Consider the following 26,006-nt stretch of genomic DNA (forward strand, 5'->3'; position numbering starts at 1 on the left):
ACAATGCAGCGGAGTCGCACATAAAAGGGGAGATGCTGAGGTCTCTTTGATAGACATCAAAGGACAAAGACATAAAGCAACGCTGAAAGACGCTTCATACATTCCTTCATACCCCCAAAACATTTTGTCTGTAAAGAAAGCAACCACCAACGGGGCAACAGTGATATTTAAAGAAGGTAAAAATTCACTGAAAGGTGGGACAAAATATGGTATACATGTGTATGGAAAGTTGCACTATTTACATATTGAGAAAGAGACACAGATAAATGAAACAGATGAAAACACATATTATGGCATGAGATTAAGGCCTAAGACTCGTGATGTCTTTCAGAAGCCTAATAAGAGAGCCCAAGAGTCATGTGGACAAGACAGGGATGCACGCGAAAGTGCAGTCACAGAGATAAGGCCAAATGAACATAACCTCAGGGGAATCAGGTTCAGTCTTATAGAGTGACTCGGCCAATTGGATGCAGTTTCTTGGCACCAGCTGAGGGCATCTAATGGCCCTTTTCCACGATGCTGGTGCAAATGCGCATTCTAGTACAGTGATACATCAGCTTACAAACTTAATGTTACTTGGTTCCCAGAAAGTGTGTGTAAGGTGAAAAGTTCCGTCTGCCAAATATGTATTTCCCATAAGAAACAATTCAAAATGAGAATCATCCGTTCCCAGGTCCCCATAAAACATAATTTTCTACTAAATAAGCCTTAAAATGACACAAAACATGCCTTATTATATGTATAATAAATGTGCTATTGTATTGTAATTAAACAAATAAACTGTACAGTACAATAAAGTCGTTTTATTTACCTTTGTGATGGCAGTTGTCAATGGATGACGAACTTCCAGGTTGCCTCTTGATGATATCCAAGTGAAGTTGCTGTGCTTTCTCGGCGATAATACTCTCACTCACAATGTCCCTTGCTAGCTGCTTTTCGTTAATCCAAATCAACAGATATTGCCTGAGACCATTGCTTAGACAACACAGAAACGCCCTTAGCCACATGTAGCAATGGTCGACTTAGTGTACTGGTACTGGGACGCTAAGTCACACAAACGCACACCTCGTTCGTGTTTTTCAATGATCTCCTTCTGCCCGACGGTAATTTTCTTTTGTGTAGTCTTCGGCTTAACACTAACCTGTGCTGGGGTCTTTTTCGGTCCCATAATTGCAAAAGCACTCCTCTCGCTAGCAAACCACGTCTGCACTCAAAGGTGGTGTGGAAAACTAGTCCGCCAGCCACCGTGGCATTGCGTGGTTTGGTTTGTCCGCCGAAAACGAGTTTGCATGCCAAGATTATCTTCTTGCAAATTTAATGTTTGTAAGGCGAAAAGTTTGTTAGCTAAAGTGTTCGTAAAACCGAGGTATCACTGTATTAGAAATCGTGAAATGTAAGAAGTTATAAGCTTTTTACTTGAATCTGACTGGGAAATTAGCCAATGTGGCACAGGAATGTGGTGAAGCTGTGTAACTGCTCATATATTTTGAAAGTCTGACTTTTTATCAGAAGTGTGAGTCAAACATCTGAAAACCGAGGTTTGTGTGCCTCAATGAATGAAATGAAATCCATGTCCAATAAATCCCATGTTATTCTGTAATGCAGAATGGCCAGAATTCGTCTCCAGTTATGCCCCCTGGTGGGCATCTCATGCATTGAGTTGGCTGAAGTTTGGACGTAACCTCCAGGTGATACATTATGAAGAGCTCCAGAGGGCTCTCCTCCCCCAGCTACGGCTCATCGCGACCTTCCTTAACGTCACCGTGAATGAGGAGCGACTGATCTGTGCACAGAGCAACCAAGATGGCTACTTTAAACGACCAGGAGCCCAGCAGCCATCATTTGACCCATTTACATCTCACATGAAGCAAAGGATAAACACCTTTATTCATAGTGTCAACGTGGCACTACTGAGCAGGAAATTTAGTGGAATTCCAGCAGAATACATCCCTAGATGACGGTGTGGGAAATTCTTCTAAGTAGCTGTCAATCGATCAAAACACACACACAACACACACGCACAAACTGGCAAAGGTTACTTTCACCAACAACTTCTTTATCAGGGCCAGATGCCCCATGAGTGGAGCCACACGGTACAAAGTGTTTTATTGTACAAAACAAATCATCGTGCCATCTTTCAGTGAACCCTGAAGCTTGCGATAAAAGCCTGCAGGCTGGATCCACTTCTCTGTGAGCAACAAATATGAATGCTAAGAGGATTTCACAAGATGTGTGTGGCGCCATAAGTGTATTATCGTGCAAAGCGTCTGACTACACAAAAGGATGATTGTGCAAATTGAAGAGGAAAATGGTTTTCCCAACTTCTCTGTAAGAACTTATTTTAACGTACACTCACATTAACACGGACGACAGTAGCCAAAGACACATTATACAGATCTGAAAATCTGCTGCTGCCTCAACTTCACTAAATGACAGACTCTAAATGAAATGACTGGACTGAACTCTGAACTTCTAAAAGTTGCCATGATATTAAATTTGCCCACGTTGTACAGTAAATGTTGATCCATGACTCATGCAATGAGAACAATGGCTGTTGTGTTTTTTTTCCCACCAATCAGATTTAACCAACAGACCCTTGTAACGTCCGCTCGAGGAATGGTGACAGAACTTGAGGACGATGGAAGGTAGTTAAGGTCGGATCCAAAATACTCGGAGGAGACAGTGATTCCAATAAAGAGTCTTTACTGAGACACATGTATCAAACAAAACAAAGTCAAGCAAGGGCAACGGCAAAACAGACCTGCGTGCAGAAGGGTGACGGGGGGCTTCCAGGAATTCACCGACACCGAGGAGCTAGGGTGCTGGTCTCCACTGGCTTGAGGAGGGAAACGTGGAAGACTGGGTGGATCCTCATCATAGGTGGCAGCCGGAGCTACACCGAGACCGGGCTGAGGACGGCCAGTTTGGCCGAAGTCCCGGCTAACCGGAGGTCCCTTGTGGACAGCCACACCTCCTGCCCGACCCGGCCCTGGTCTCCTTCCACACTCGATGGGCCCGTCTCAGGTGGTGTTCGATGGACGGGAATTCCACCTGGCCATCCTGGGTGGGGAACAGAGGCGGCTGATAACCACAGGCGGACATGAACGGGGACTGACCTGTGGCTGTGGAGACCAGGGTGTTGTGGGCGTACTCCACCCAGGGCAAGTGGAGGGCCCACGATGCGGGACTGTGAAGGCACACACACCGGAGAGCCGCCTCCAGGTCCTGGTTCTTTCTCACCGTCTGGCCGTTGGTCTGGGGATGGTAGCCAGACGTCAGGCTCGCCGACGCCCCTAGGGACTGCCAGAAACGTTTCCATACCTCGGACACGAACTGCGGTCCCCGGTCCGACACGATGTCCGCCGGAATCCCGTGGAGACGGACGACATGGTTAACCAGGAGTTGAGCCGTATCGATGGCGGACGGCAACCTGGTTAACGGGATGAAGTGGGCCGACTTGAAGAAGCGGTCCACAACGGTGAGGACGACCGTCTTGCCACGGGACCAGGGGAAACCTGTCACGAAGTCGACGGAGATGTGGGACCAGGGTCGGGAGGGAACCGGGAACGGCTGGAGGAGTCCCGCCGGGGGTTGGTGGGAGGCCTTTCTACGAGCACAGGCGGGGCACGCCTTCACGAATTCCGTGACGTCCTTCCTGTACTCCGCCCACCAGAACCGCTGGGCGATGAGCTGGATCGTCCTGTTGACCCCCGGGTGACAGGCGGCCCTGGAGGTGTGTCCCCAGAGTAGCACCTCAGTGCGTAGAGCGGGGGGTGGCGAACAGGCGATTCACCGGGCAAACCTTGGGGATAGGGTTACCCCCTAGGCCCTAGGGCCTTCTGGACTTTCCTCTCAATCTCCCACCGCAGGGCGCCCAGGATGTGTTGCCCCGGCAGGATGTTGCCGATGACCTCCTCCTTATCTGCCGGCTCGTGGATGCGAGATAGGGCGTCAGGCTTGGTGTTCTGCGACCCTGGGCAGTAGGTGAGAGTAAAGTTGAATTGCCTGAGGAACAGCGCCCATCGGGCCTGCCGCGAGTTGAGTCTCTTGGCGGACCGAATGGCGGCCAGGTTCTTATGGTCTGTGAATACGGTGAAGGGGTGTTTGGCCCCCTCCAGCCAGTGTCTCCATTCCTGTAGCGCCAGGATGACCGCCAGCAGTTCCCGGTTCCCCACGTCATAGTTGGCCTCTGTTGGGCTGAGCCGGCGGGAGAAGAAGGCACATGGGTGGAGCTTCTTGACGGAGGCGGTTGAACACCCCCTCTGCGTCGGGTGTCCACCTGAAGGGGACCTTGGTGGATGTGAGGTTAGTGAGGGAGAGTGCCTTCTGACTATAACCACGGATAAAGCGGTGGTAGAAATTGGCAAACCCCAAAAATTGCTGGAGTTGTTTGCGCGTCTTCGGGGTTGGCCATTCCACCACCGCTTTGGTTTTGGCGGGATCAACCCGGAGCTGCCCCTGCTCCACGACGAACCCTAGAAAAGACAGAGAGTGGACGTGGAACTCGCACTTCTCTGCCTTCACGTAGAGCCGGTTTTGCAGGAGCCGCGCCAGGACCCGTCGGACGTGCTGCCGATGTTCTTCTGTAGATTTGGGAAAATAAGGTTGTCATCTAAATAAACAAACACAAAGACATTGAGGAAGTCCCTGAGCACATCGTTAATGAGGTTTTGGAATACGGCGGGAGCGGCGGCAGAGTCCGAACGGCATCACCAGGTACTCAAAATGCTCAAAAGGGGGTTTTGAATACGGTTTTCCACTTGTCCCCCTCTCTGATGCGATCCAGATGATAAGCACTTCGTAAATCCAATTTGGTGAAAATGGTCGCCGATTGAAGAGGCGCGAAGGCTGAATCCATGAGGGGGAGAGGGTATTTGTTGCGGACGGTGTTGTCGTTCAGACCCCGATAGTCAACACACGAACGCAGGGATCTGTCTTTCTTGTCGATAAACAAGAACCCTGCGCCGAGCGGGGAACGCGAGGGTCGGATAAGTCCCGCCGCAAGGGAAGAGTCTATGTATGTGCTCAGGGCTTCTTGTTCCGGGTGTGATATATGGTAGAGTCTGGAATCCGGTAGTGGGGCCCCTGGCTGCAGTTCAATCGCGCAGTCATACGGTCGGTGAGGCGGCAGGGATTGCGCGTTGTCCTTGCTGAACGCCTCCCGCAGGTCATGGTAACAACATGGCACTCCCTCGAGACAAATCTCTTTGGGCGGGCCACCGCGGGAGGGGTCTCTCCCCGCCGTAGCCGACCGTAAGCAATTGGCATAGCAGTGGGGGCTCCAACCCTGTATGGTGGGACCCTCCCAATAGATGGAAGGGTCGTGGGTGCTGAGCCAAGGGAGGCCTAGGACGATGTCACGTTGCGGGAGGGCATTACAAGGAATTGGCGATGTTCAACATGGTTACCCGATAACCTGAGTTTAAGCGGTGCGGTGATACGGGTAACCTTGGCCAGTAGTCTACCATCGAGGTCAAGTATCTCCTTGGGGGTCTGGAGAATCTCGAAGTCGCAGCCCAATGATTCGGCCAGTTGGGGGTCGATGAAGCACCCATCTGCACCCGAATCCACTTGTGCCACTTGGGAGTTGGACGGGCCGAATAATTCGCTGTCCGACTCCAATCGCGTGACGGGCGCCGTCCTCGATGCCTCCGATGGCCGCCGCGGTCACCGTCTGGCTGTGACTTGCGGGTGCTGGAGGTCTTGGGTGGGGGTCCTTGGGTGCGGCGACCCCCGGGGTTGGCTCGATCGACCCCGCTCCCCACCTGCAGCGGCTCGGGGAACTCCTCCTGGCGTCACGCCTGCTCGTCGCCGTCAGGTGTGGTCGTCTGCTACTCGTGTCCGGGTTCGCCGGACCGCTGGGTACCTTGCTCCTGCTGCCGCTCCCGGAGCCGATGGTCTAGGCAGATGACGACGTCGATCATTTCGCTGAGGGTGATGCCCGTGTCGCGAGTGGTCAGCTCGTCCTTGAGAGCGGCGCTCAGTCCTTGAGAGCGGCGCTCAGTCCGCGACGAAACACTCCTCTCAGCGCTCGATCGTTGTAACCGCTCCGAGCAGCCTGGATGCGGAAGTCGATGGAGTACTCAGCGGCCGAACGCGTCCCTTGCACACAACATTTGGAACATTTGGCGAAGCTCGGCCACAAAGTCCGGGTAGGAACTGCAGATTCCGGGCCGGGACTCCCGGACGGCCAATACCCATAACTCAGCCTGGCCCGTGAGCAGGCTAGTGATGAAAGCCACTTTAGCCTCATCGCTAACGAAGGCGGAGGGTTGTTGTTCAAAAGCCAACGAGCACTGCATAAAGAATTGAGCACAGCGCCCGGGTTCACCTTCAGAGCGTGAGGGGTGTGGTAGTGAGGGCTCGCGACTACTCACGGTGGGGGGGGGGGGGTGGCCGTCAGGGTAGCGAGTCGTGTCTCGACCTCCTGTAGGCGTTGAGCCAGCGAGGACACGATGTGGAGGGGCCCGCTCCATGGAGCAGTGGAGGAAGAGACAGGAGGGGAGGGGCACACTCCTGGCGTCGACGAGGATGTGACAGCCCTAGTTGCAGGCATACCGTATCTTTTGAATTTTGGGTTCAGCTCAATACGTTTTAATGCACACCCATTATTGGTGGTGTTAAATAGTCTGACCTCTGAGTGTGTACCACACAGCTGTCAGTTGGTCACAGTAGCCCAGATCGTCTTGGTGTATTTACGCCTCCATGAAGGAAGACCAACATGAGACATGATTTAAATGTATTCTTCAAACTGAGTTTTTGAAATTTGTACTCATAATAATGTGACATTTTGGTTCAGACTTTAGCAAGCATTAGGGTTTGATTTGATCGAATAAAATGATGTGGTGGGTCAGATTTGGCTCCGGGCTTTAACTTTGACAACTGTGCTTTAAACCATAAAAAAAAAACATTGGCAATCAATCTCTCTTTCTTTATTAGCGCTTTGTGGGAATTGTGGCCACTGTCAATTTTCTAGAGCTTTGCCCACTAGTGGCACCACTTTTGACACACAGACATACACTACTGTCGTCTTCTTTTCCTTTCGGCTTTTCCCCTCAGGGGTCGCCACAGCGAATCAATGTCCTCCATCTATCCCGGTTTTGTGCATCCTCTTCTCTCACACCAGCTACCTTCATATCCTCTTTGAACACATCCATAAACCTCCTCTTCAGTCTTCCTCTCGGTCTCCTGCCTGGCAGTTCAAGGCTCAGCATCCTTCTCACGATATAGTCACTCTCTCTCCTCTGGACATGTCCAAACCATCTCAGTCTGGCCTCTCTGACTTTCTCTCCAACGCCTCTAATATGAGTTGTCCCTCTAATGTACTCATTCCTGATCCTATCCAACCTGGTCACTCCCAAAGAAAACCTCAACATCTTCAGCTCTGCTACATCCAGCTCTGCTTCCTGTCTTTTCTTCAGTGGCACTGTCTACAGTCCAAACATCATGGCTGGTCTCACCACTGTTTTATACACTTTTCCTTTAATCCTAGCTTAAACCCTTCTATCACACATCACACCTGAATTTTTTCTCCAGCCGCTCCAGCCTGCCTGGACAGGCTTCTTCACCTCTTTTCCACACTCCATTGCTCTGGACAGTTGACCCAAAGTACTTAAAATCCTCCACCTTCTTTATCGCTTCCCCTTATAGCATCACTCTCATTCACACACATATTCCATCTTGCTGCGACTGATCTTCATTCCTCTCCTTTCCAGGGCATATCTCCAGATCTCTAGTTTCATCTGCAAACATCATGGTCCAAGGAGATTCTTGTCTAACATCGTCTGTCAGCCTGTCCATCCCCATAGCAAACAAGAAGGGGCTCAGAGCTGACCCCTGGTGGAGTCCCACCTCCACCTTGAATTCCTCAGTCATACCGACAGCGCACCTCACAACTGTCTTACAGTCATGATACATGTCTTGCACCGCTCTGACATACTTTTCCGTCACTCCCGACTTCCTCATGCAATGCCACAGCTCTTCTCTGGGCACCCTGTCATACGCTTTCTCCAGATCTACAAAGACACAATGCAATTCCTTCTGACCTTCTCTGTACTTTTCTATCAGCATTCTTAAAGCAAACACTGCATCTGTCGTACTCTTTTTTTTGGCATGAAGCCATATTGCTGCTCACAAATGTTCACTTCTGCTCTTAGTCTTCAACTACTCTTTTCCAGAGTGTCATTGTATGGCTCATCAACTTTATTCCTCTGTAGTTAGTACAACTCTGCACATCTCCTTTGTTCTTAAAAATGGGCACGAGTACACTCCGTCTCCATTCTTCAGGCATCTGTTCACCATCTAAGATCTTGTTGAATAACCCAGTCAGGAACACCACCGCCACCTCTCCAAGACACTTCCATACCCCGATTGGTAAATCATCAGGCCTTTCCCCCCTTCATTCTCCTCAGCGCCCTCCTCACTTCATCCTTGCTAATGCTTGCTACGTCTTGGTCCACAACAGTCACGTCTTCTACTCTTTGTTCCTTCTCATTTTCTTCATTCATCAATTCTTCAAAGTACTCTTTCCATCTTTCCATCACACAATTGGCACCTGTTAATATATCGCCATTTCTATCCTTAATCACCCGAACCTGCTGCAGGTCCTTACCATCTTTGTCTCTCTGTCTCGCCAACCTGTAAAGATCAGTCTCGCCTTCCTTGCTGTCCAGCAAGGATGGCTGTAAGTCATCATAGGCCTCTTGTTTGGCCTTAGCCACCTTTACGTTAACCGTGCGCTTCATCTCCTTGTACTGCTGTCTACTCTCGTCCGTCCTCTCAGTGTCCCACTTCTTATTTGCTAACCTCTTTCTCTGTATACACTCTCACCAACCATGACTTTGCAGTCACTGGTTTCCTTTAGATGGCGCCGTTGACACAAAATGTAGTCTACCTGTGTACTTCTGCCTCCACTCTTATAGGTCACCCCATGTTCCTGTCTCTTCTGAAAGAAAGTATTCCGATCATACCATGAAATGAGCTTCTCTTTCCCTATGTTTCCCTATGTTGCATCACAAACAGAATTTCAAAGTCCTTTATGATGCTTTATCTTCCAGTCACAGTACATATATCGAAATGATCATCTCTTTCCCCATATTACATCTTAAACAGAACTTCAAAGTCCTTTAAGCACACAAAAGCTAAAAACTGATAAATTAATGTTACAATAATAATAACGTTCCACCATGATCCACTGGTGGTCCCTGATCCACCGGTGGAAAGACGCTTACATCTTCAGCTCTGCTACATCCAGCTCTGCTTCCTGTCTTTTCTTCAGTGGCACTGTCTACAGTCCAAACATCATGGCTGGTCTCACCACTGTTTTATACACTTTTCCTTTAATCCTAGCTTAAACCCTTCTATCACACATCACACCTGAATTTTTTCTCCAGCCGCTCCAGCCTGCCTGGACAGGCTTCTTCACCTCTTTTCCACACTCCATTGCTCTGGACAGTTGACCCAAAGTACTTAAAATCCTCCACCTTCTTTATCGCTTCCCCTTATAGCATCACTCTCATTCACACACATATTCCATCTTGCTGCGACTGATCTTCATTCCTCTCCTTTCCAGGGCATATCTCCAGATCTCTAGTTTCATCTGCAAACATCATGGTCCAAGGAGATTCTTGTCTAACATCGTCTGTCAGCCTGTCCATCCCCATAGCAAACAAGAAGGGGCTCAGAGCTGACCCCTGGTGGAGTCCCACCTCCACCTTGAATTCCTCAGTCATACCGACAGCGCACCTCACAACTGTCTTACAGTCATGATACATGTCTTGCACCGCTCTGACATACTTTTCCGTCACTCCCGACTTCCTCATGCAATGCCACAGCTCTTCTCTGGGCACCCTGTCATACGCTTTCTCCAGATCTACAAAGACACAATGCAATTCCTTCTGACCTTCTCTGTACTTTTCTATCAGCATTCTTAAAGCAAACACTGCATCTGTCGTACTCTTTTTTTTGGCATGAAGCCATATTGCTGCTCACAAATGTTCACTTCTGCTCTTAGTCTTCAACTACTCTTTTCCAGAGTGTCATTGTATGGCTCATCAACTTTATTCCTCTGTAGTTAGTACAACTCTGCACATCTCCTTTGTTCTTAAAAATGGGCACGAGTACACTCCGTCTCCATTCTTCAGGCATCTGTTCACCATCTAAGATCTTGTTGAATAACCCAGTCAGGAACACCACCGCCACCTCTCCAAGACACTTCCATACCCCGATTGGTAAATCATCAGGCCTTTCCCCCCTTCATTCTCCTCAGCGCCCTCCTCACTTCATCCTTGCTAATGCTTGCTACGTCTTGGTCCACAACAGTCACGTCTTCTACTCTTTGTTCCTTCTCATTTTCTTCATTCATCAATTCTTCAAAGTACTCTTTCCATCTTTCCATCACACAATTGGCACCTGTTAATATATCGCCATTTCTATCCTTAATCACCCGAACCTGCTGCAGGTCCTTACCATCTTTGTCTCTCTGTCTCGCCAACCTGTAAAGATCAGTCTCGCCTTCCTTGCTGTCCAGCAAGGATGGCTGTAAGTCATCATAGGCCTCTTGTTTGGCCTTAGCCACCTTTACGTTAACCGTGCGCTTCATCTCCTTGTACTGCTGTCTACTCTCGTCCGTCCTCTCAGTGTCCCACTTCTTATTTGCTAACCTCTTTCTCTGTATACACTCTCACCAACCATGACTTTGCAGTCACTGGTTTCCTTTAGATGGCGCCGTTGACACAAAATGTAGTCTACCTGTGTACTTCTGCCTCCACTCTTATAGGTCACCCCATGTTCCTGTCTCTTCTGAAAGAAAGTATTCCGATCATACCATGAAATGAGCTTCTCTTTCCCTATGTTTCCCTATGTTGCATCACAAACAGAATTTCAAAGTCCTTTATGATGCTTTATCTTCCAGTCACAGTACATATATCGAAATGATCATCTCTTTCCCCATATTACATCTTAAACAGAACTTCAAAGTCCTTTAAGCACACAAAAGCTAAAAACTGATAAATTAATGTTACAATAATAATAACGTTCCACCATGATCCACTGGTGGTCCCTGATCCACCGGTGGAAAGACGCTTTGATCCTCTCCTATTTCATCTAGAACTGCTTCATGTCATCACAAAAAGGGTACAGCAAGTCCTGAAGAATGAATGACTCTCTGTGTCTTTGTTTTGTCATATTGTCTTTGTGCTGTCATATTATTTGTTATTTAGTTTTTTTTTTTGTTCTTTTGACTTCAAGACGGCGCCGCGAGAGTGGCTGCCTTTCCAGCAGCTCATATATTTTTTTTTTCTACTTTCATTCCTTCCATCACTTTGCTGCTGTGAAATGTAAATTTCTCCACTGTGAGACTAATAAAGGCAAATCCAATAATAATAATAATAATAATAATAATAATAATAATAATAAGAAGAAGAAGAAGAAGAAGAAGAAGAAGAAGAAGAAGAAGAAGAAGAAGAATACATTTAATTTCTAAGCGCCTTTCAAAACTCTAAAGTACGCTTTTTTTTTGTGCGGGTGAGCAGTAACAGCAATTCACGCCAGCGTTCACTCGACCCGGAAGTAACACAGCAGCAAAGTTATGAAAGGAAGAGGAAAGGAATGAAAGAAGTATGAAAACAAAATACAGGAGCTGCTGGAGAGGCTACATGGTCATATGGAGAAAAAAAACATAAAAACTACTGACTATTTGAAAAAAGTCTCACCATAAATTGTCATAAGAAAGAGCCTAACTGTATAAGCAAACTCCACAGGTGAAGGCCGAGACCTGGACTTGATTGATTCAATTCTGTGCTTTTAAAATGGCACGCTAACACGTTGACCACAGTTTTAGCTGTTGTACATGTCTTTTCAGTAACAAATCAAAAGGGCCTTTACATATGTGGCAGATGGAAAAAAGCTTTAAATTCAAATTATGGAGACAAAGGTTAAAGCAGTGTCTGAAACTCATGACAAAATGTTAGTGGACACCCGGGCAGACAACTCTGAAAAGTTAACAGCCCAGCTATAAAGTTGACTGCCCCATTTTTCACAACGTAAAACACAAAAAGAAATCTAATAGCAAAAAAAAAACACTTCTTTGCCTAATTTATGGGAAATAAACCTTGGTGATGATTTGGCTCCAGGTGTTGTTTGTCATCAAGGTGCACAGTGCAATGTTTGCATTGTGTTGTCTGCTCAAGGCTACGTGGACTTCTTATTCTAGGCGGCTTTCAAAACTCTCTTGCCAAACGAACGTTCGTTTGGCAATTTGCATTCTCGACACCGGCAGCCAATCAGAAGCCTGTTTCGTGCTTCGGACTACACCCTAAATGAAAAGTGTACTTGAGAGTTTTGAAAGCCGCTTAGAAAGAGGAGTCCATGTGGCTTGTAGCGTTTGGTTTGTAGCTTTTGCTTTATTGAATAAAACAAACGTTTTATTATTTTATTATTATTATTTTTATTTATTTTTTTTTTTTTTTTTTTTTTTTGAAAATAAAATTGCTTTTTCTTTCTTTCTTTCTCGGGCCGAGACGTTTTCAAAAGTTGTATACCTGATGTAAAAGTTGTACACCCCGGTCCGCTGTTAAAACGATGCACAAACCAGTACTGGACCACAGTGGCGCTTCTGAAGTATGCTTGGAAGTAACAACACGAAAAAGCTTGATATGCAAACTTTAAAGGACAACCTACACATTTTTTTTTTGTTTCCTAACTGACATCAAAAAACGTTTTATAGCATCTAAAATACCCAAAACATGAAGGCTGATATTTCAGTCAAATGCAAAACACCAATAAAAATGACTTAAAGTGTTCCAAAACTGCCACAAATGAGCTCGAAACTGTGGAGATTCAGAAAGTCTGGCCCCCTTGTCCGTGACGCTGACAAGGTGCCTTGCTTCAGAATCAAAACAATGGTTTCAGAGAGTTCAGATTCGGAGAAGATGCTTTCTTGTTACTCATCCAGTTATGAATATGATTCAAATTGTTCTGAAGAGGAAAGCATAAATGTCTGCAATTCATTAAAAAATTCCTTCCATGTCAATTCGAGCCGTCTGGACTACAATTTAGCGCCCAGAAAATGCACAAGATGGCGCACAAGCTCTGTTGGATCCACTGGTGGAAAGACGCTTTGATCCTCTCCTCTTTCATCTAGAACTTCTTCATGTCATCACAAAGAGGGTACAGCAAGTACTGAAGAATGAATGTCTCTCTGTGTCTTTGTTTTATCATATTGTCTCTATGCTGTCATATAATTTGTTATTTAGTTTATTTTTTGTTATTTTGACTTCAAGACGGCCCCGCGAGAGTGGCTGCCTTTCCAGCAGCTCATGTATTTTGTTTTTCTACTTTCATTCCTTTCATCACTTTGCTGCTGTGAAATGTAAATTTCTCCACTGTGAGACTAATAAAGGCATATCCAATCCAATCCAATGTTATATTTGCCTGAGTAGCTATGGACATCAGCACTGTACAGTGGGACCTTGGCTTACAAACTTAATTGGTTCCCAGACAGAGTGTGTAAGGCGAAAAATGTGTATCCCAAAAATTAATTTCCCATAGGAAACCATTAAAATGAGAATAATACGTTCCCAGGTCTCCATAAAACATAATGTTCTACTTTCTAATTTTCTAAGCCTTAAAACTACACAAAATATACTTTATTTTATGTATATAATAAATATAATAAATGTGATATAGTATTGCGATTAAAGAAATAAACTGTACTGTACAATAAACTCATTTTATTTACCTTTGTGATGGTTGTTAATGGCTTGATGGAATGGAGTGTCCGGTTTCCTCAGCATTAAACACTTGATGAGGAACACAGGCTTCTTTCACCATCTTGACGAATGATCCCTTGGAGGTGCTTTCTCTGTGATAATTGTATCTAGTTCTTCATCAATTGTGATCTGTTTACCTGGGTAAACCTGGGTTGATAGCTTTTTGCATCAAGTGTACAGATGACTTGTGTGGGTTATTTGTGGAGCCTGATTGATGGGATATTTTAACCTTCGAGTCTACACTCTGCTTTTGAACTATCAAAGTTGAAATGGGTCCAAATTTCACTGTTTTCTATCTATTTTCTCACTATTTCACTTTTGTTTGTTTTCTGTCATCTCCCTTTCGTGTGTGTCTTTTCTCACTCTCACTCTGTCTGCCTGTCTCTATTGTTTTACCCCCCTCAGATGGACTTGAACAAAAAGAATGTTTTTGTTCAATAACACAGTACAACAAAAGCATGCAAGTAACAATAACAAGGGAAAAACAAAACTAACCACAAAATGTGTGCAAAAAGAAATTAAGGATACAATGAATACAGTGATGTGCGGAGAAGTTCATGGCTGGTGAGGCACTGACGTAATAACAGTCAGATTTACAAACACATATGAACACTACAGTAGCTTATTCGCCATTTGATGGGCAACAGTTAACGTGTTTTGTTTAAAATGTCATGTCAGCATTCTTTATATAAACTTTAGCATTGAAAAAACAAAGACAAAAACGTTATGATCGTGTTACCTTACCTGCATGAAGTCCATGCCTTCTGAAGAAAGACATCTATACCTTCTTTGTAGAAGCCTTCCTTATCTTTCTTCAGTTTTAAAAGTATCTCATTTCTTTCAATTTAGATATGTAATCCTCCATTCTGAAAATAAGGCCAAGCAACACGAAAAAATGACTGGATGGTTGCACTTAACTTGCTAACTGTTTACTGTAGCTTGCTGTCACTAATTCTATTATTTTCCAGCCGAGGAGGTGCAAGAAGAATCTCTGTAATCACCAGCGCCCCCTGTCATGAGGCAGGAGAACTCTGTGCCTCACCTATGCACACAGTTTTGATAAAAACAAAATAAACACTGTAGTACAGTGTTTATAATGTAAAGTGACACTACATTATATACACCAGCTAAACTGTAGAAATGTAGTTCATATACTAAAAGTGTTTGAACACTTTATAGCAATATGCAGAGGGACAGCAATGCGGTCTCACTGCAGAGCAAGCCAGCGCAGTTAGCTTAGTGATTGCGCAATCCATGGTGAGGCTCAGTCGGCTGCCGCCTCATAGCTCGTCTCTACTTCGTATTTGAACGGTAAATGTGAAAATTCAGCGATTTTGAAAAAAAAGTCCAAAAATGGTGAAGTTAAATGGAAAAGAATGTTAAAGTACAATTCAATAAATAAATACAACTGTATAATTTATTTTTTTCATTTGATATTTCCATGATGACAGGTGAGGCATGGCCTCACCTGCCTCCCCTGACTGCACGTCACTGAATGAACAGAAATGCATGGCCAAGAAAAGGCATAAAAAATAGCCCAAAGACAAAAGATACAAACCCGGGAGTAAGCTTAGCAACACAAATACTCTTCTTCTTTTCCTTTCGGCTTTTCCCTTCAAGGGGTCGCCACAGCAAATCAGTGTCCTCCATCTGTAGAGGTTTGATCTGCATGTTTGTTTTGGCCAAGCTTTTACGTCGGATGCCGTTGCTGGCACAACCCTTTGTATTTATCCCGGCTTGGGACACATTCATGAGCAAGGTGAGGAAGATTCTGACAAAATGTCTGACAACTTGACAGTCCTTCAATACATGGCTAAACATTGCTGGCAGTCACTGCACACTGAATAGAGGTTCCACGATCGCCACCTGCTGGACACACGCAATAACAGGCTCATCATCCATAGTTTGTGCAGTGCGCATACGCCGACACCCCAGACTTGCACGCAGAATGCTGATGGCCCACCTTACATGATTCGATCTATTCAGTTTTAGTTATGCGTATGCACATTTATCCACAAACTCAATTTTATTCAGTTCCCCTAAAAGTAACCACATTATTTCTGTTATTTGTTTTATTTATTTATTTTTGTATCAGAAAACAAGTGCCCATTTGTGGAATTGTTCCCACTCTCACATTTTAACGCGTCCGTGGACCCTGTAAGTGGTGTGCGCGCGTGTGTATGCGTGTGGTTGTGTGCGTGTGTGTGTGTGTGTGTGTGTGTGTGTGTGTGTGTGTGTGTGTGTGTGTGTGTGTGTGTGTGTGTGTGTGTGTGTGTGTGTGTGTGTGTGTGTGTGTGTGTGTGTGTGTGTGTGTGTGTGTGTGTGTGTGTGTGTGTGTGTGTGCGCCAGTGACGTGCGGTGAGGTTCATGGCTGGTGAGGCACTGATGTCATCATAGTCAGATTTACAAACATATGAACTCTACAGAGTAGTTTATTCACCATTTGATTGGCAACAGTTAACGTATTTTGTTTAAAATTTCATGTCAGCATTTTTTATATATACAAACTGTAGCATAGAAAAAAATAATTTAAAAAAACGTTTTTATCGTGTTACCTTTAGTCCATGCGCCGCTCCTTCTGAAGAAAGGCATCAATAACTTCTTTGTAGAAGCCTTCCTTATCTTTCTTCAGTTTTAAAAGTCTCTCTGTCTCAACGGAGATCACTGCCAGTGAAGAAAGTCGTCCTTGATCAGTCCTGTTCCGACTGTATGTTTTCAGTGCTGAGAATGACAATCTCGTCTACTTCTCCAGCAACAAATGGGGCTGCACCGATCTCATTTTTAATGTCATTTCTAATGACATCACCAACTGCTTCAATTAAATCGTTCTGTATTCTGTTTCACAGGCTAGAAAATATAGTGGATGTCCCAAAATGACTCGCTAGCCTGTCATCTTTCTGAGCGAAAGCATGTAATAGTTCAACATAGTTGCCACGATGAGCAGAGCCCTTACTTTGTTGTTTGGCAAGGAAGCAGGTGGCATTGATGAGATCTTTTAAAATCTCCCGGTTCTCCTTTACCTTAGCATTGTGGATGCTGATGTTGAGTCTTCGATCATTTTTGATGAGGCTCCGTTGTAAAATTTTCAGGTCACAATATCCCATTTGAGTCCAGACATTGTCACAAATTGAGAACAGAAGGCAGGAAAAGCAGAAAAGGCGGTTTCTTGCTGGACATCACACAGCCAGCCTTTTCGTGTGTACTCTGTCTGAAGCAAACCTTTTAGCACCGGTGTTGGTCTTCCTTTAATTATTACCTCCTGCTTCGATTGAAAGTCCAGTTTATAAAATTCTTTCAATTTAGATATGTAATCCTCCATTCTGAAAGTGAGGCCAAGCAACACGAAAAAATGACTGCAGGGTTGCACTTTACTTGCTAACTGTTTACTGTAGCTTTCTGTCTCTAATTCTATTATTCTGCAGACGTGGAGTAAGAAGTATCTCTGGAATCACAAGCGCCCCCTGCCTGTCATGAGGCGGGAGAACTGTGTGCCTCACCTACGCACAGCGTTTTGATAAAAATAAAACAAAATAAACACTGGAGTACAGTGTTTATAATGTATAATGACTCTACATTATATACACCAGCTAAACTGTAGAAATTTAGTTCATATACTAAACGTGTTTGAACGCTTTAATAGCGATATGCAGAAGGACAGCAATGCGGTCTCACTGCAGAGCAAGCCAGCACAGTAACCATAGTTATTGCGCAATCAATAGTGAGGATCAGCCGGCTGGTGCCTCACTGCTCGTCTCTACTTAGTATTTGAACGGTAAATGTGAAAATTCAGCGATTTAGAAAAAAAATCCTAAAACAGTGAAGTTAAATGGACAAGAACTTTAAAGTGCAAATCACTAAATACATAACTGTTTAATGTATTTTTTCATTTGATATTTCCATGACAGCTTTCCATGATGACAGGTGAGACTCCACTGACTGCACGTCACTAGTGTGCGCGCGCGTGTTTGCGTGTGCGTGTGGGTGTGTCCTGCTTCAGATCCTGTGTTGTCATCAAGAACCAACAAAGATGCAGAGGCAGCTAAAAAGATCCCTGGTTTATTCTCAGTACAGCTTACAACCTTAATTGGCGAACTGTTTGTCTGCCAAATATTTATTTCCCATAAGAAACCATTAAAAATTAGAATCCATTCCCAGGTCCCCATAAAACATAATTTTCTCCGAGATAAGTCTGAAATCTACACAAAATATAGCTTATTGTATGTATAATAAATGCACTATTGTATTGTAATTAAAGAAATAAACTGTACTGTATAATAAAGTCGTTTTATTTACCTTTGTGATGGTAGTTGTTAATGGATAACGAAGTTCCAGGTTGCCTCTTGATGATATCCGAGTGAAGTTGCCGTGCTTTCTCGACGATAATGCCCTAACTCACAATGAACCCTGCTAGCTGCTTTTCGTTAATCCACATCAACAGAAGTTTTTCAACCTCTTCTATTGCCTGAGACCGTTGCTTAGAACATATAGAAACACCTTTAGTCACACGTAGCAATGGTTGACTTAGCATACTGGTAGTGGGACATCTGTGGGAAGTCTCACAAACGCACACCTCGTTCGTGTTTCTCGATGTTCTCCTTCTTATGCTCAACAGTAATTTTGTTTTGTGTCCTCTTCGGCTGAACACTAGCCTGTGGTGGGGTCTTTTTCAGTCCCATAATAGCAAAAGTATCATTGATAACAAACCACGTATGCACTCAAGGAAAAGGGTAATGAAAACTAGTCCGCCAGCCACCGTGGCGCTGTTCGACCGTGTGGTTTTGATTTGGTTTTCTTCCACCGAAAACTAGACCGCCAGTCACCATGGCGTTACGTGTGGTTTGGTTCGTTTGCCAAAAACTAGTTTGTATGCCAAGTTTATATTCTCGCGAATGTAATGTTTGTCAGGCGAAAGGTTCGTAAGATCAAGAGTGAGCTGGGGTATCACTGAATTTTGTGTTGGATCATTTTTGTCAGTGTTGACACAAGAGATCTGTCCTGATGACAAGGCAACATAGCAGAAAGTTGTTGTTTTTAACAAGAACGGCTGAAAGCAGAAATATGCTTATCAATAGAATACAGTGATACATATGAAAAGGTTTTTTCTTCAGCCGTAAGGCGTCGGACGTTTCGCTTCTTATCCAAGAAACTTTGTCAGCAAACTAAAGTCTGACTGGTAGTTTAGGCCCTATATATATATATCCCTATGTAGACGTAGTGATACATGGGATTTTTTTTGAAGGTGTAACTAAAGAACAACATTTACCATAATGGAATGAATTTATTATACATGTTATTTTACAGTTTAAGTTGTCCTCAAATGGAAACTCGATTTTCAGGACATTCGTGCTAGCAGTGGCGGGTCCTACATGTCACTCCTCGGCCTTCCGTAGTGCTACGTCTGAATCAACCTGTAGTGAGTGGGATGTGGTACTACTACATGTCCACTAGAGGGTGACATTGGCCTGGAAATAAAATGTGAATTGGAGAAACTTGAAAAATACTGTCATTAAAGTTTTCAAATTTTTCCTATGAACGTGTGGATTCATGATAAACTCATAAAATTATTATTTGCTATTTTTGCTAGCTTTGAGCTGTCCAACCTTTCTTAATGATGTCCATCTATTCTGGAAAAGTCTGTCTTGAAAATGACTTTAACAGTATATGTGCAACCAATTCCATTTCTTCTCCTTCAGCCATTGTGTGTTGACAAAACCGCTATTAAATCAACACAAAAATGCTCGTCACAGATACAGTGTGCTAGCTCTGGCCATTATGCGCGTATCACTCGCGGCTTGTTGATACTATGATTGGCTAATGACGAGCCAATCATGTGACTAGTCAAGCATAATTTGCGAAAACTTTGATGTTGCCAGTGCCTTCGAAAAACTTTAATTCTGATTGGTTAAAGCAACTGTTTCATCACCATTGATTTCTATGCTCCAGAGCCCGCAGAACAGATTGTGAAGGCGTCCAGGTAGATTTCTGACCCTGGTAACAAATGATGGCTGAAATGTGGTTGGTTAGATGGTTGAGTAAAAAACACATATCAGCAAGCGGCGCAACAGGGGAAAAGCAATGAAAGGAAGCTGAAAGACAACTTGGAATTTTCTCATAAGAATTCATGGACAAAATATAATTCACATTATTCTGTGATTCATATATTGTTAGGCCATTAGAGAAGGTCTTGCAGGCCCTGTCGCCCCACCACTGAGTGCTGGTACACAAAAAAAATCACAGCTATGTAAACAAGTGATTGTTTTATGACCAAGGCAACAATCTGTGTGTAATTAATTTGTATCATAAAATAGAACTGTCATTTTTATTGACAGATAGGGAACGTTTCATCTTTTGAAGCAGGTAAGCTTGGAGGCTTATTTGAATTCTTTCAAATGAGTGTCAGCTAGTCATTTCAGACAAATCTTAATTGGCAAAAGCTCTACCTAAAGCCTCAAGTCATCTGGTATAAAAGCGAGAGAAGATTGACATTACATCACAAAACATGCTTTTAAATATGTGCCACTTAGAATTACTCTATCCAAGTTTACATATGCATACCAAGCATGCAGCATTTTCTTGAAGGTGAAAGTGACTTGGGTGAAAGACAAGAGCGAGTCGGAGCAAATAGGAAGGCTGAATGATGATAAAGTTCAGTGATCTTCCTGGAGCTTCTTACGTGAGTAGCACAGGTAGTAGTGAGTCAAATCTGTATGCATTGTTCTCAAAGGACACATCATTTCACTCTCAATAAAGTCTCACCACTGTGAAATAGAGAAACTTGAGACTGGTTCCAAAAATGTTATTTGTGCAAAATATTACTGAAGTGCAGTTTTTCCAGTTATGAAAGGATTTTACATGATGTTCGATTGAATCATACAGACTACATGGTCAATTAAATATGAAAAAAACGGTCTTTGATTTCATGTCTTGCTCTATTTTTTTAAGTGCCAAAACATTTTCATAAACCCTGCCCGGTGACCCGTCTTATTGGATTGGATTGGATTTGCCTTTATTAGTCTCGCAGTGGAGAAATTTACATTTCACAGCAGCAAAGTTATGAAAGAAATGAAAGTAGAAAAGCAAAACACAGGAGCTGCTGGAAAGGCAGCCACTCTCGCGGCGCCGTCTTGGAGTCAAAATAACAAAAAAAAACTAAATAACAAATAACATGACAACACAAAGACACAGAGAGACATTCATTCTTAAGCACTTTCTGTACCCTCTTTGTTACATAAAGCAGTTCCAGATAAAAGAGGAGAGGATCAAAGCATCTCTTCACCAGTGGATCAGGGACATCACGGTGGAACGTGCACGTCGACTACAAGCTAAATGTTGAAAGCAAACACGCAGCTGTAGCATCCATTGACGAAAAGAGACTATCTCACATCCCCTGTTCCACATAAATCAGCTTCAATTCCATCCCGCGACAGTTCCATATACGCATTGGCGCTCTGCGCTGACGCTCCTTCCTTCTTATCGCGGGCTCCTCAAGCAGACTGTACAACAGCACCGACCTTCCACTGAACAAAGCGGGGCTGTGAAGATGCTGCCCATTACAGGCACAAAAAAAACACAATGACCCCTTTGGTGTCCAGCGATGACAGTTGAATGGCACCGACATTCCTCCCATTCAAAAACAGTACTGGCATATCCATGCTGCCAAAAAGGCGCAACCGCTCAGCACAATCTCCTCCTTGATGAATGCCGTGGTCAAAAATGCTGAAAAACAATCCGTATCCTTTCCACACGACGCACAACAACACAAAGTGACAAAAGAAAACACAAAAACAAGACAAAAACAACAAAAAAAAGCAAGGCTCATCAGAGGACTTGCTGACGGCTGCCTACTCGGGCGCCATCTTGGACTCCTTGAGAATAATGATAATAATAATAATAATAATAATCTTCTCCATTCGGGTTTTCCCTTCAAGGGGTCGCCACAGCAAATCAGTGTCCTTCATCTTTAGAGGTTTGATCATAATAATAATAATAATAATAATAATAATAATAATAATAATAATAATAATAATAATAATAATACATTTCATTTATAAACGCCTTTCAAAACTCTCAAGGTCACTTTTCAGTCGCAGGATGAGTTTATCTGTGGGTGAGCAGCGGCAGCATCATGTACCAGCGTTCGTGGTTGTTTATGTATTTATTTGCAATTTACTTGACTGTGCTCTGTTAAGAAAAAAAATGGAAGTGACTCATTAGTTATTCCGCACTTGAGGACTTCATTGTGTATTTACACTGACTGTATTCTCTGGTGTATAAGGCGCACCGGAGTATAAATTGCACCTTTAAAGGTCAACCGATGTCTCCGGACAAGTTGTGTCCATAATTCGTAAAATGGCTTCAAATGACTTCTACTGAGCGTATTCTAATAAGATTCCACCGCACATAGCTATATTTTATGTTTTAAGACTCGTTCTGAATATTCAGGAAGTCTTGTGTTTGAGTTGGTGACGAGTCCGTACGTGACGTCACGAAAGGACCGCCCCCTGACCGAAAAAAGACACATTGTAGCAGTCCTTCCATCACGTCAATGTATTTTGCTTTTCATGTTTGGTCTAAGAACCGTGTTGCACCAAAAAGCCGCCAGAAGAGGGCATGCAAGCTCCATATAAGGAATTTATCAGCCTGTGGAAGCGGAGGTGGCCACTGGAGGTCGCCATTTTGTGCCTCTTTTTTTGGGGTGAGAGATTTTCCCCCAATGTTGCCTCAAAATGGCACATATAATTCTTTAATCGATTGCAAACATGTATGCTTTCCTCTTCAGAACTATTTGATTCATATTCATAACTGGATGTGTAACAAGAAAGCATATTCTCCGAATCTGAAGCCATTGTTTTGATTCACAAGCAATGCAAGACATCTTGGTGTGACGTCACGAACTGGGGGCAGGACTTTCTGAAAATGCCCAATTCGCAGCTCAATTTTTTTTGCAGATTTTGGACACTTTAAGTCATTTTTATTGGTGTTTTGCATTTGAATAAAAATATCATACTGCTTGTTTTGGGTATTTTAGATGCTATAAAACGTTTTTCTGATGTCAGTTAAAAAACAAAAAAGTGACGTCGGGGTAGAGTTGGGGCAGAGTTCATTGATGCCCACAACACGATGGCAAAACGATCTGCTTTTTTAAACAAGTGTAAAAAAATGCACCGTAGAGGGGCAGTCTCATCTCTCATCTCAGAGATGAGATGAGATGAGATGAGAGGGGCAGTCAAAGTTTCGCTCGACAACAGTATCACCATTATAAAGAATCAACTTGGCGTGGGAGAGCTCTGCACAAATCATCAGGAGAATGATACAGGAATTCACAGTGGGGGGCGGTGAAAGTGACGAGCATTTCAGGAAGCCATTTGCATGAAACGACGGCACCTGGCTGCTATGAAAAGGAACGAACGCTGTCGCCTATCGAATTCGTGTCGGTGCACTCCTGTCATCTGCTGCTAAATCTCGGCGGGTAACAGCCATTTCAATCTAGTGACAGCATGACGGCCACTGGAGCGTCAAGTTGTCGTCTGTAAACAACAATTTATGCTTTTATCCACAGTCTTGCTTGTTAGATTAATAACATTTAAGCGAATACGTTCGATGAGAAGGTTTCTTCAGCCGTCATCTGTACAAATTTGAAAAAAAGCGAATACGTTTTAACCAAATTACAAAATTTGCACTAAATTACATTTGCTGCGGGGCAGTACGATGGGGTGATATTTGTGCATGTCAGTCATTCACACCCATTGTGATTAAAAAACTTTCCCACGAATGCACAAATATGAATGTGATAGTGTTCTATGATTTTTAGATTAAGAATAACCTCACTGTGTTCCCCGCTACATTTAAATCCATATAAATCTTTTGTACGCTTCTCCTGATTGATTCATACCTTTGTACAATGAATGACATCCTGACTTTTATTTGAAATTGAGGTTGACTATGATTGCTTTCAATATTTTTCAAAAATTCATTTCGGTCAAAAAATGTCTGGAAAGAAAGCGTTATTTTCTTTGTTGTTTGAGTGGTAAATGTGTAACGGAGTTGTGCACCAAATATTAAATTATGACGGAACTGACGCAACGGCGCACATTCTGGCACGAAGTTCGGCCCATAGTAGTCAGAACTACTTGGACATGTCTATGGTCAGCCTCATTTTTCACATGGTCTGGATTAACTCGCATTTTCATGATAATATCTTATTTTGTTTCCCCTTTTGTACTGTCTAGTGTTATCTAATTAGTTCATTGATTCCTTTCAAGTCCAGATTACGTTTTGGGTTCTTATTTAATTCAAGTTTTGTCGAGTGGATCTTTGAAGCTGTTGTGCTTCATAGTGCTTTTCTGTTATGTAGTTATTCACAAGACGAAACCCAATCGATGTCGCCCATCCTTTCTGCCATACTGTTGCAGCAATAAAAGAAATAAAGACACATCACGCGTCTGGTTTTTTAAAACAGCAGCAACGTGGAGCTCAACACAGTCACTGTTTTGATACCCGTCACAAATGTATATATTTTTTCAGACCTCAGGGTTGTCCTGTAGTATATATATTTTTTGACAACTGAGTTGTTGTCATGGCTGGTTTTCATTTAGACCACTAGATGGAGGCAGAGCTCCCTTTGGTGACGATTCCCATCCGTTCAAACGTAATTTTGGGAATGATTAAACTGGAAAGCACAAATCCATTTCTTTCATTAATTATTGTGGACAAGAGGAAGTATACACGCTCACCTGGCTGCGTTGTGTGACCGATGAATGAATTTAGGAAATGCATATATTTAGTTGGAGGACGGGCGGCCCGGTAGCCAAGTGGTTAGCACACTGGCTTCACAGTGCGGAGTTCATCGGCTCGCGTCCCACTCCGGCCTCCCTGAGTGGAGTATGCATGTTCTTCCCGGGCCCGCGTGGGTTTTCTCCAGGTCGTCCGGTTTCCTCCTACATTCCAAAAACATGCATGGCAGGCAGATTGAAGACTCCAAATTGTCCCGAGGTGTGAGAGTGACTGTTCAAAGTCCTTGTGTGCCCTGGGATTGCCTTGCAACCAATTCAGGGTGTGCCCCCCGCCTCGTGCCCAAAGACAGCTGGGATTGGCTCCAGCACCCCCCCCGCGACCCTAATATCTTCTTCTTCTTTTTCTTTCGGCTTTTCCCTTCAGGGGTCGCCACAGCAAATCAGTGACCTCCATCTTGAGAGGTTTGATCCGCATGTTTATATAAATACATGCATATATATATATATATATATATATATATATATATATATATACAGTAAAGTCTCGTTATATCAATATCGGATATATCGATAGTCCCGGTTATATCGATACTATTTCTATGCACGCACGGAGAAAATTACATGCAAACAGGGTCGGATATATCGATAGTCCCGGTTATATCGATATTTTTTCGGACTCCCTTGAATATCGATATAACAAGACTTTACTGTATATATATATATATATATATATATATATATATATATATATATATATATATATATATATATATATATATATATATATATATATATATATATATATATATATATATGAGCACAAAATCATCCAGTGTGGGTCCTTGGGCAAGACCCTTCACGCTAATGCCTACCTCATAAAAATGATGAGAGACAATAAATGGAATGACATGCCGGCTCAGACGTCGCCCGGCCAAACAAGGTCTGCGTCAGGTGCTGGGGACCAGAGCACCCTGATGAAAAATGGGCTACTGGAACAAAGCGGAGATGGATGAGATGCGATAACATTGCTCTGTTGGAATGCTACTACTCAAGCAACCCTAGTCAGAGGGGTTACATGCGGAGAATGGGGGCTGAATGGTTACTTCGAAACCCACAGTCACGGTTGACCACGAAACAACTAGTTGCTCAGTGTTCCAATATCCACAAACGGCAATTGCTATCACAACTTGAGATTGATGAGGTACAACACAAATTCCGAGGTGAAGGGCCCAAGGCTGTCACATCAGAAGAAGAGGTTCAACCAGAGATTGGGAGGCAAACCACAATGAATGATGAGATTGGGAAGCCCGCCCCAATGAATGAAATGCTGAGCGAGGCAGCAACTGACCTGAGAGATAAGATCATGGCAAGAATGACAACTGGGTAACCAAGAAACCGATTACAACGGCTATGTGAAGTACCACCTGAAAGTCTCATGGAAACTGTGAATGCAGCACTGAGAACGATCCCGACCGGAACGATCACGGAAACCAATGAGCTGATA

General features: G+C 43.8%; 1 protein-coding gene and 1 long non-coding RNA gene across 10 annotated transcripts in view; one reads left to right on the forward strand and one right to left on the reverse strand.

Annotated features, from left to right (window-relative positions):
- The window catches only part of LOC148886124 (sialate:O-sulfotransferase 1-like), a 100,115-nt gene that overhangs the window by 64,207 nt on the left and 9,902 nt on the right, over positions 1-26,006 (forward strand). For 4 of the 6 annotated variants that reach the window (XM_089017053.1, XM_089017056.1, XM_089017055.1 and 1 more), the window contains one exon: positions 1,606-9,198. The exons of the other annotated variants lie outside the window; for them this stretch is intronic. In XM_089017053.1, the coding sequence (XP_088873179.1) occupies positions 1,606-1,958 (353 nt within the window). In that variant the 3' untranslated portion in view covers positions 1,959-9,198. Of the gene's footprint in view, positions 1-1,605; positions 9,199-26,006 lie in introns of those variants that run through there. 6 annotated transcript variants of the gene reach the window in all.
- LOC148886125 (uncharacterized) overlaps positions 16,382-26,006 on the reverse strand; it is a 99,910-nt gene continuing 90,285 nt past the window's right edge. Inside the window, exons 5-6 of one of the 4 annotated variants that reach the window (XR_016117856.1) lie at positions 24,503-24,706; positions 16,382-21,312 (exon numbers count right to left, since the gene is read on the reverse strand). This is a non-coding gene — a long non-coding RNA (uncharacterized LOC148886125). Of the gene's footprint in view, positions 24,707-26,006 lie in introns of all 4 variants that reach the window. The other 3 variants (XR_016117855.1, XR_016117857.1, XR_016117854.1) reach the window with 3 other exon arrangements.

The sequence above is a fragment of the Hippocampus bargibanti genome, linkage group LG16, assembly GCF_051943395.1.
Source record: "Hippocampus bargibanti isolate YZ-2025 linkage group LG16, ASM5194339v1, whole genome shotgun sequence".
Lineage (NCBI taxonomy): Eukaryota > Metazoa > Chordata > Actinopteri > Syngnathiformes > Syngnathidae > Hippocampus > Hippocampus bargibanti.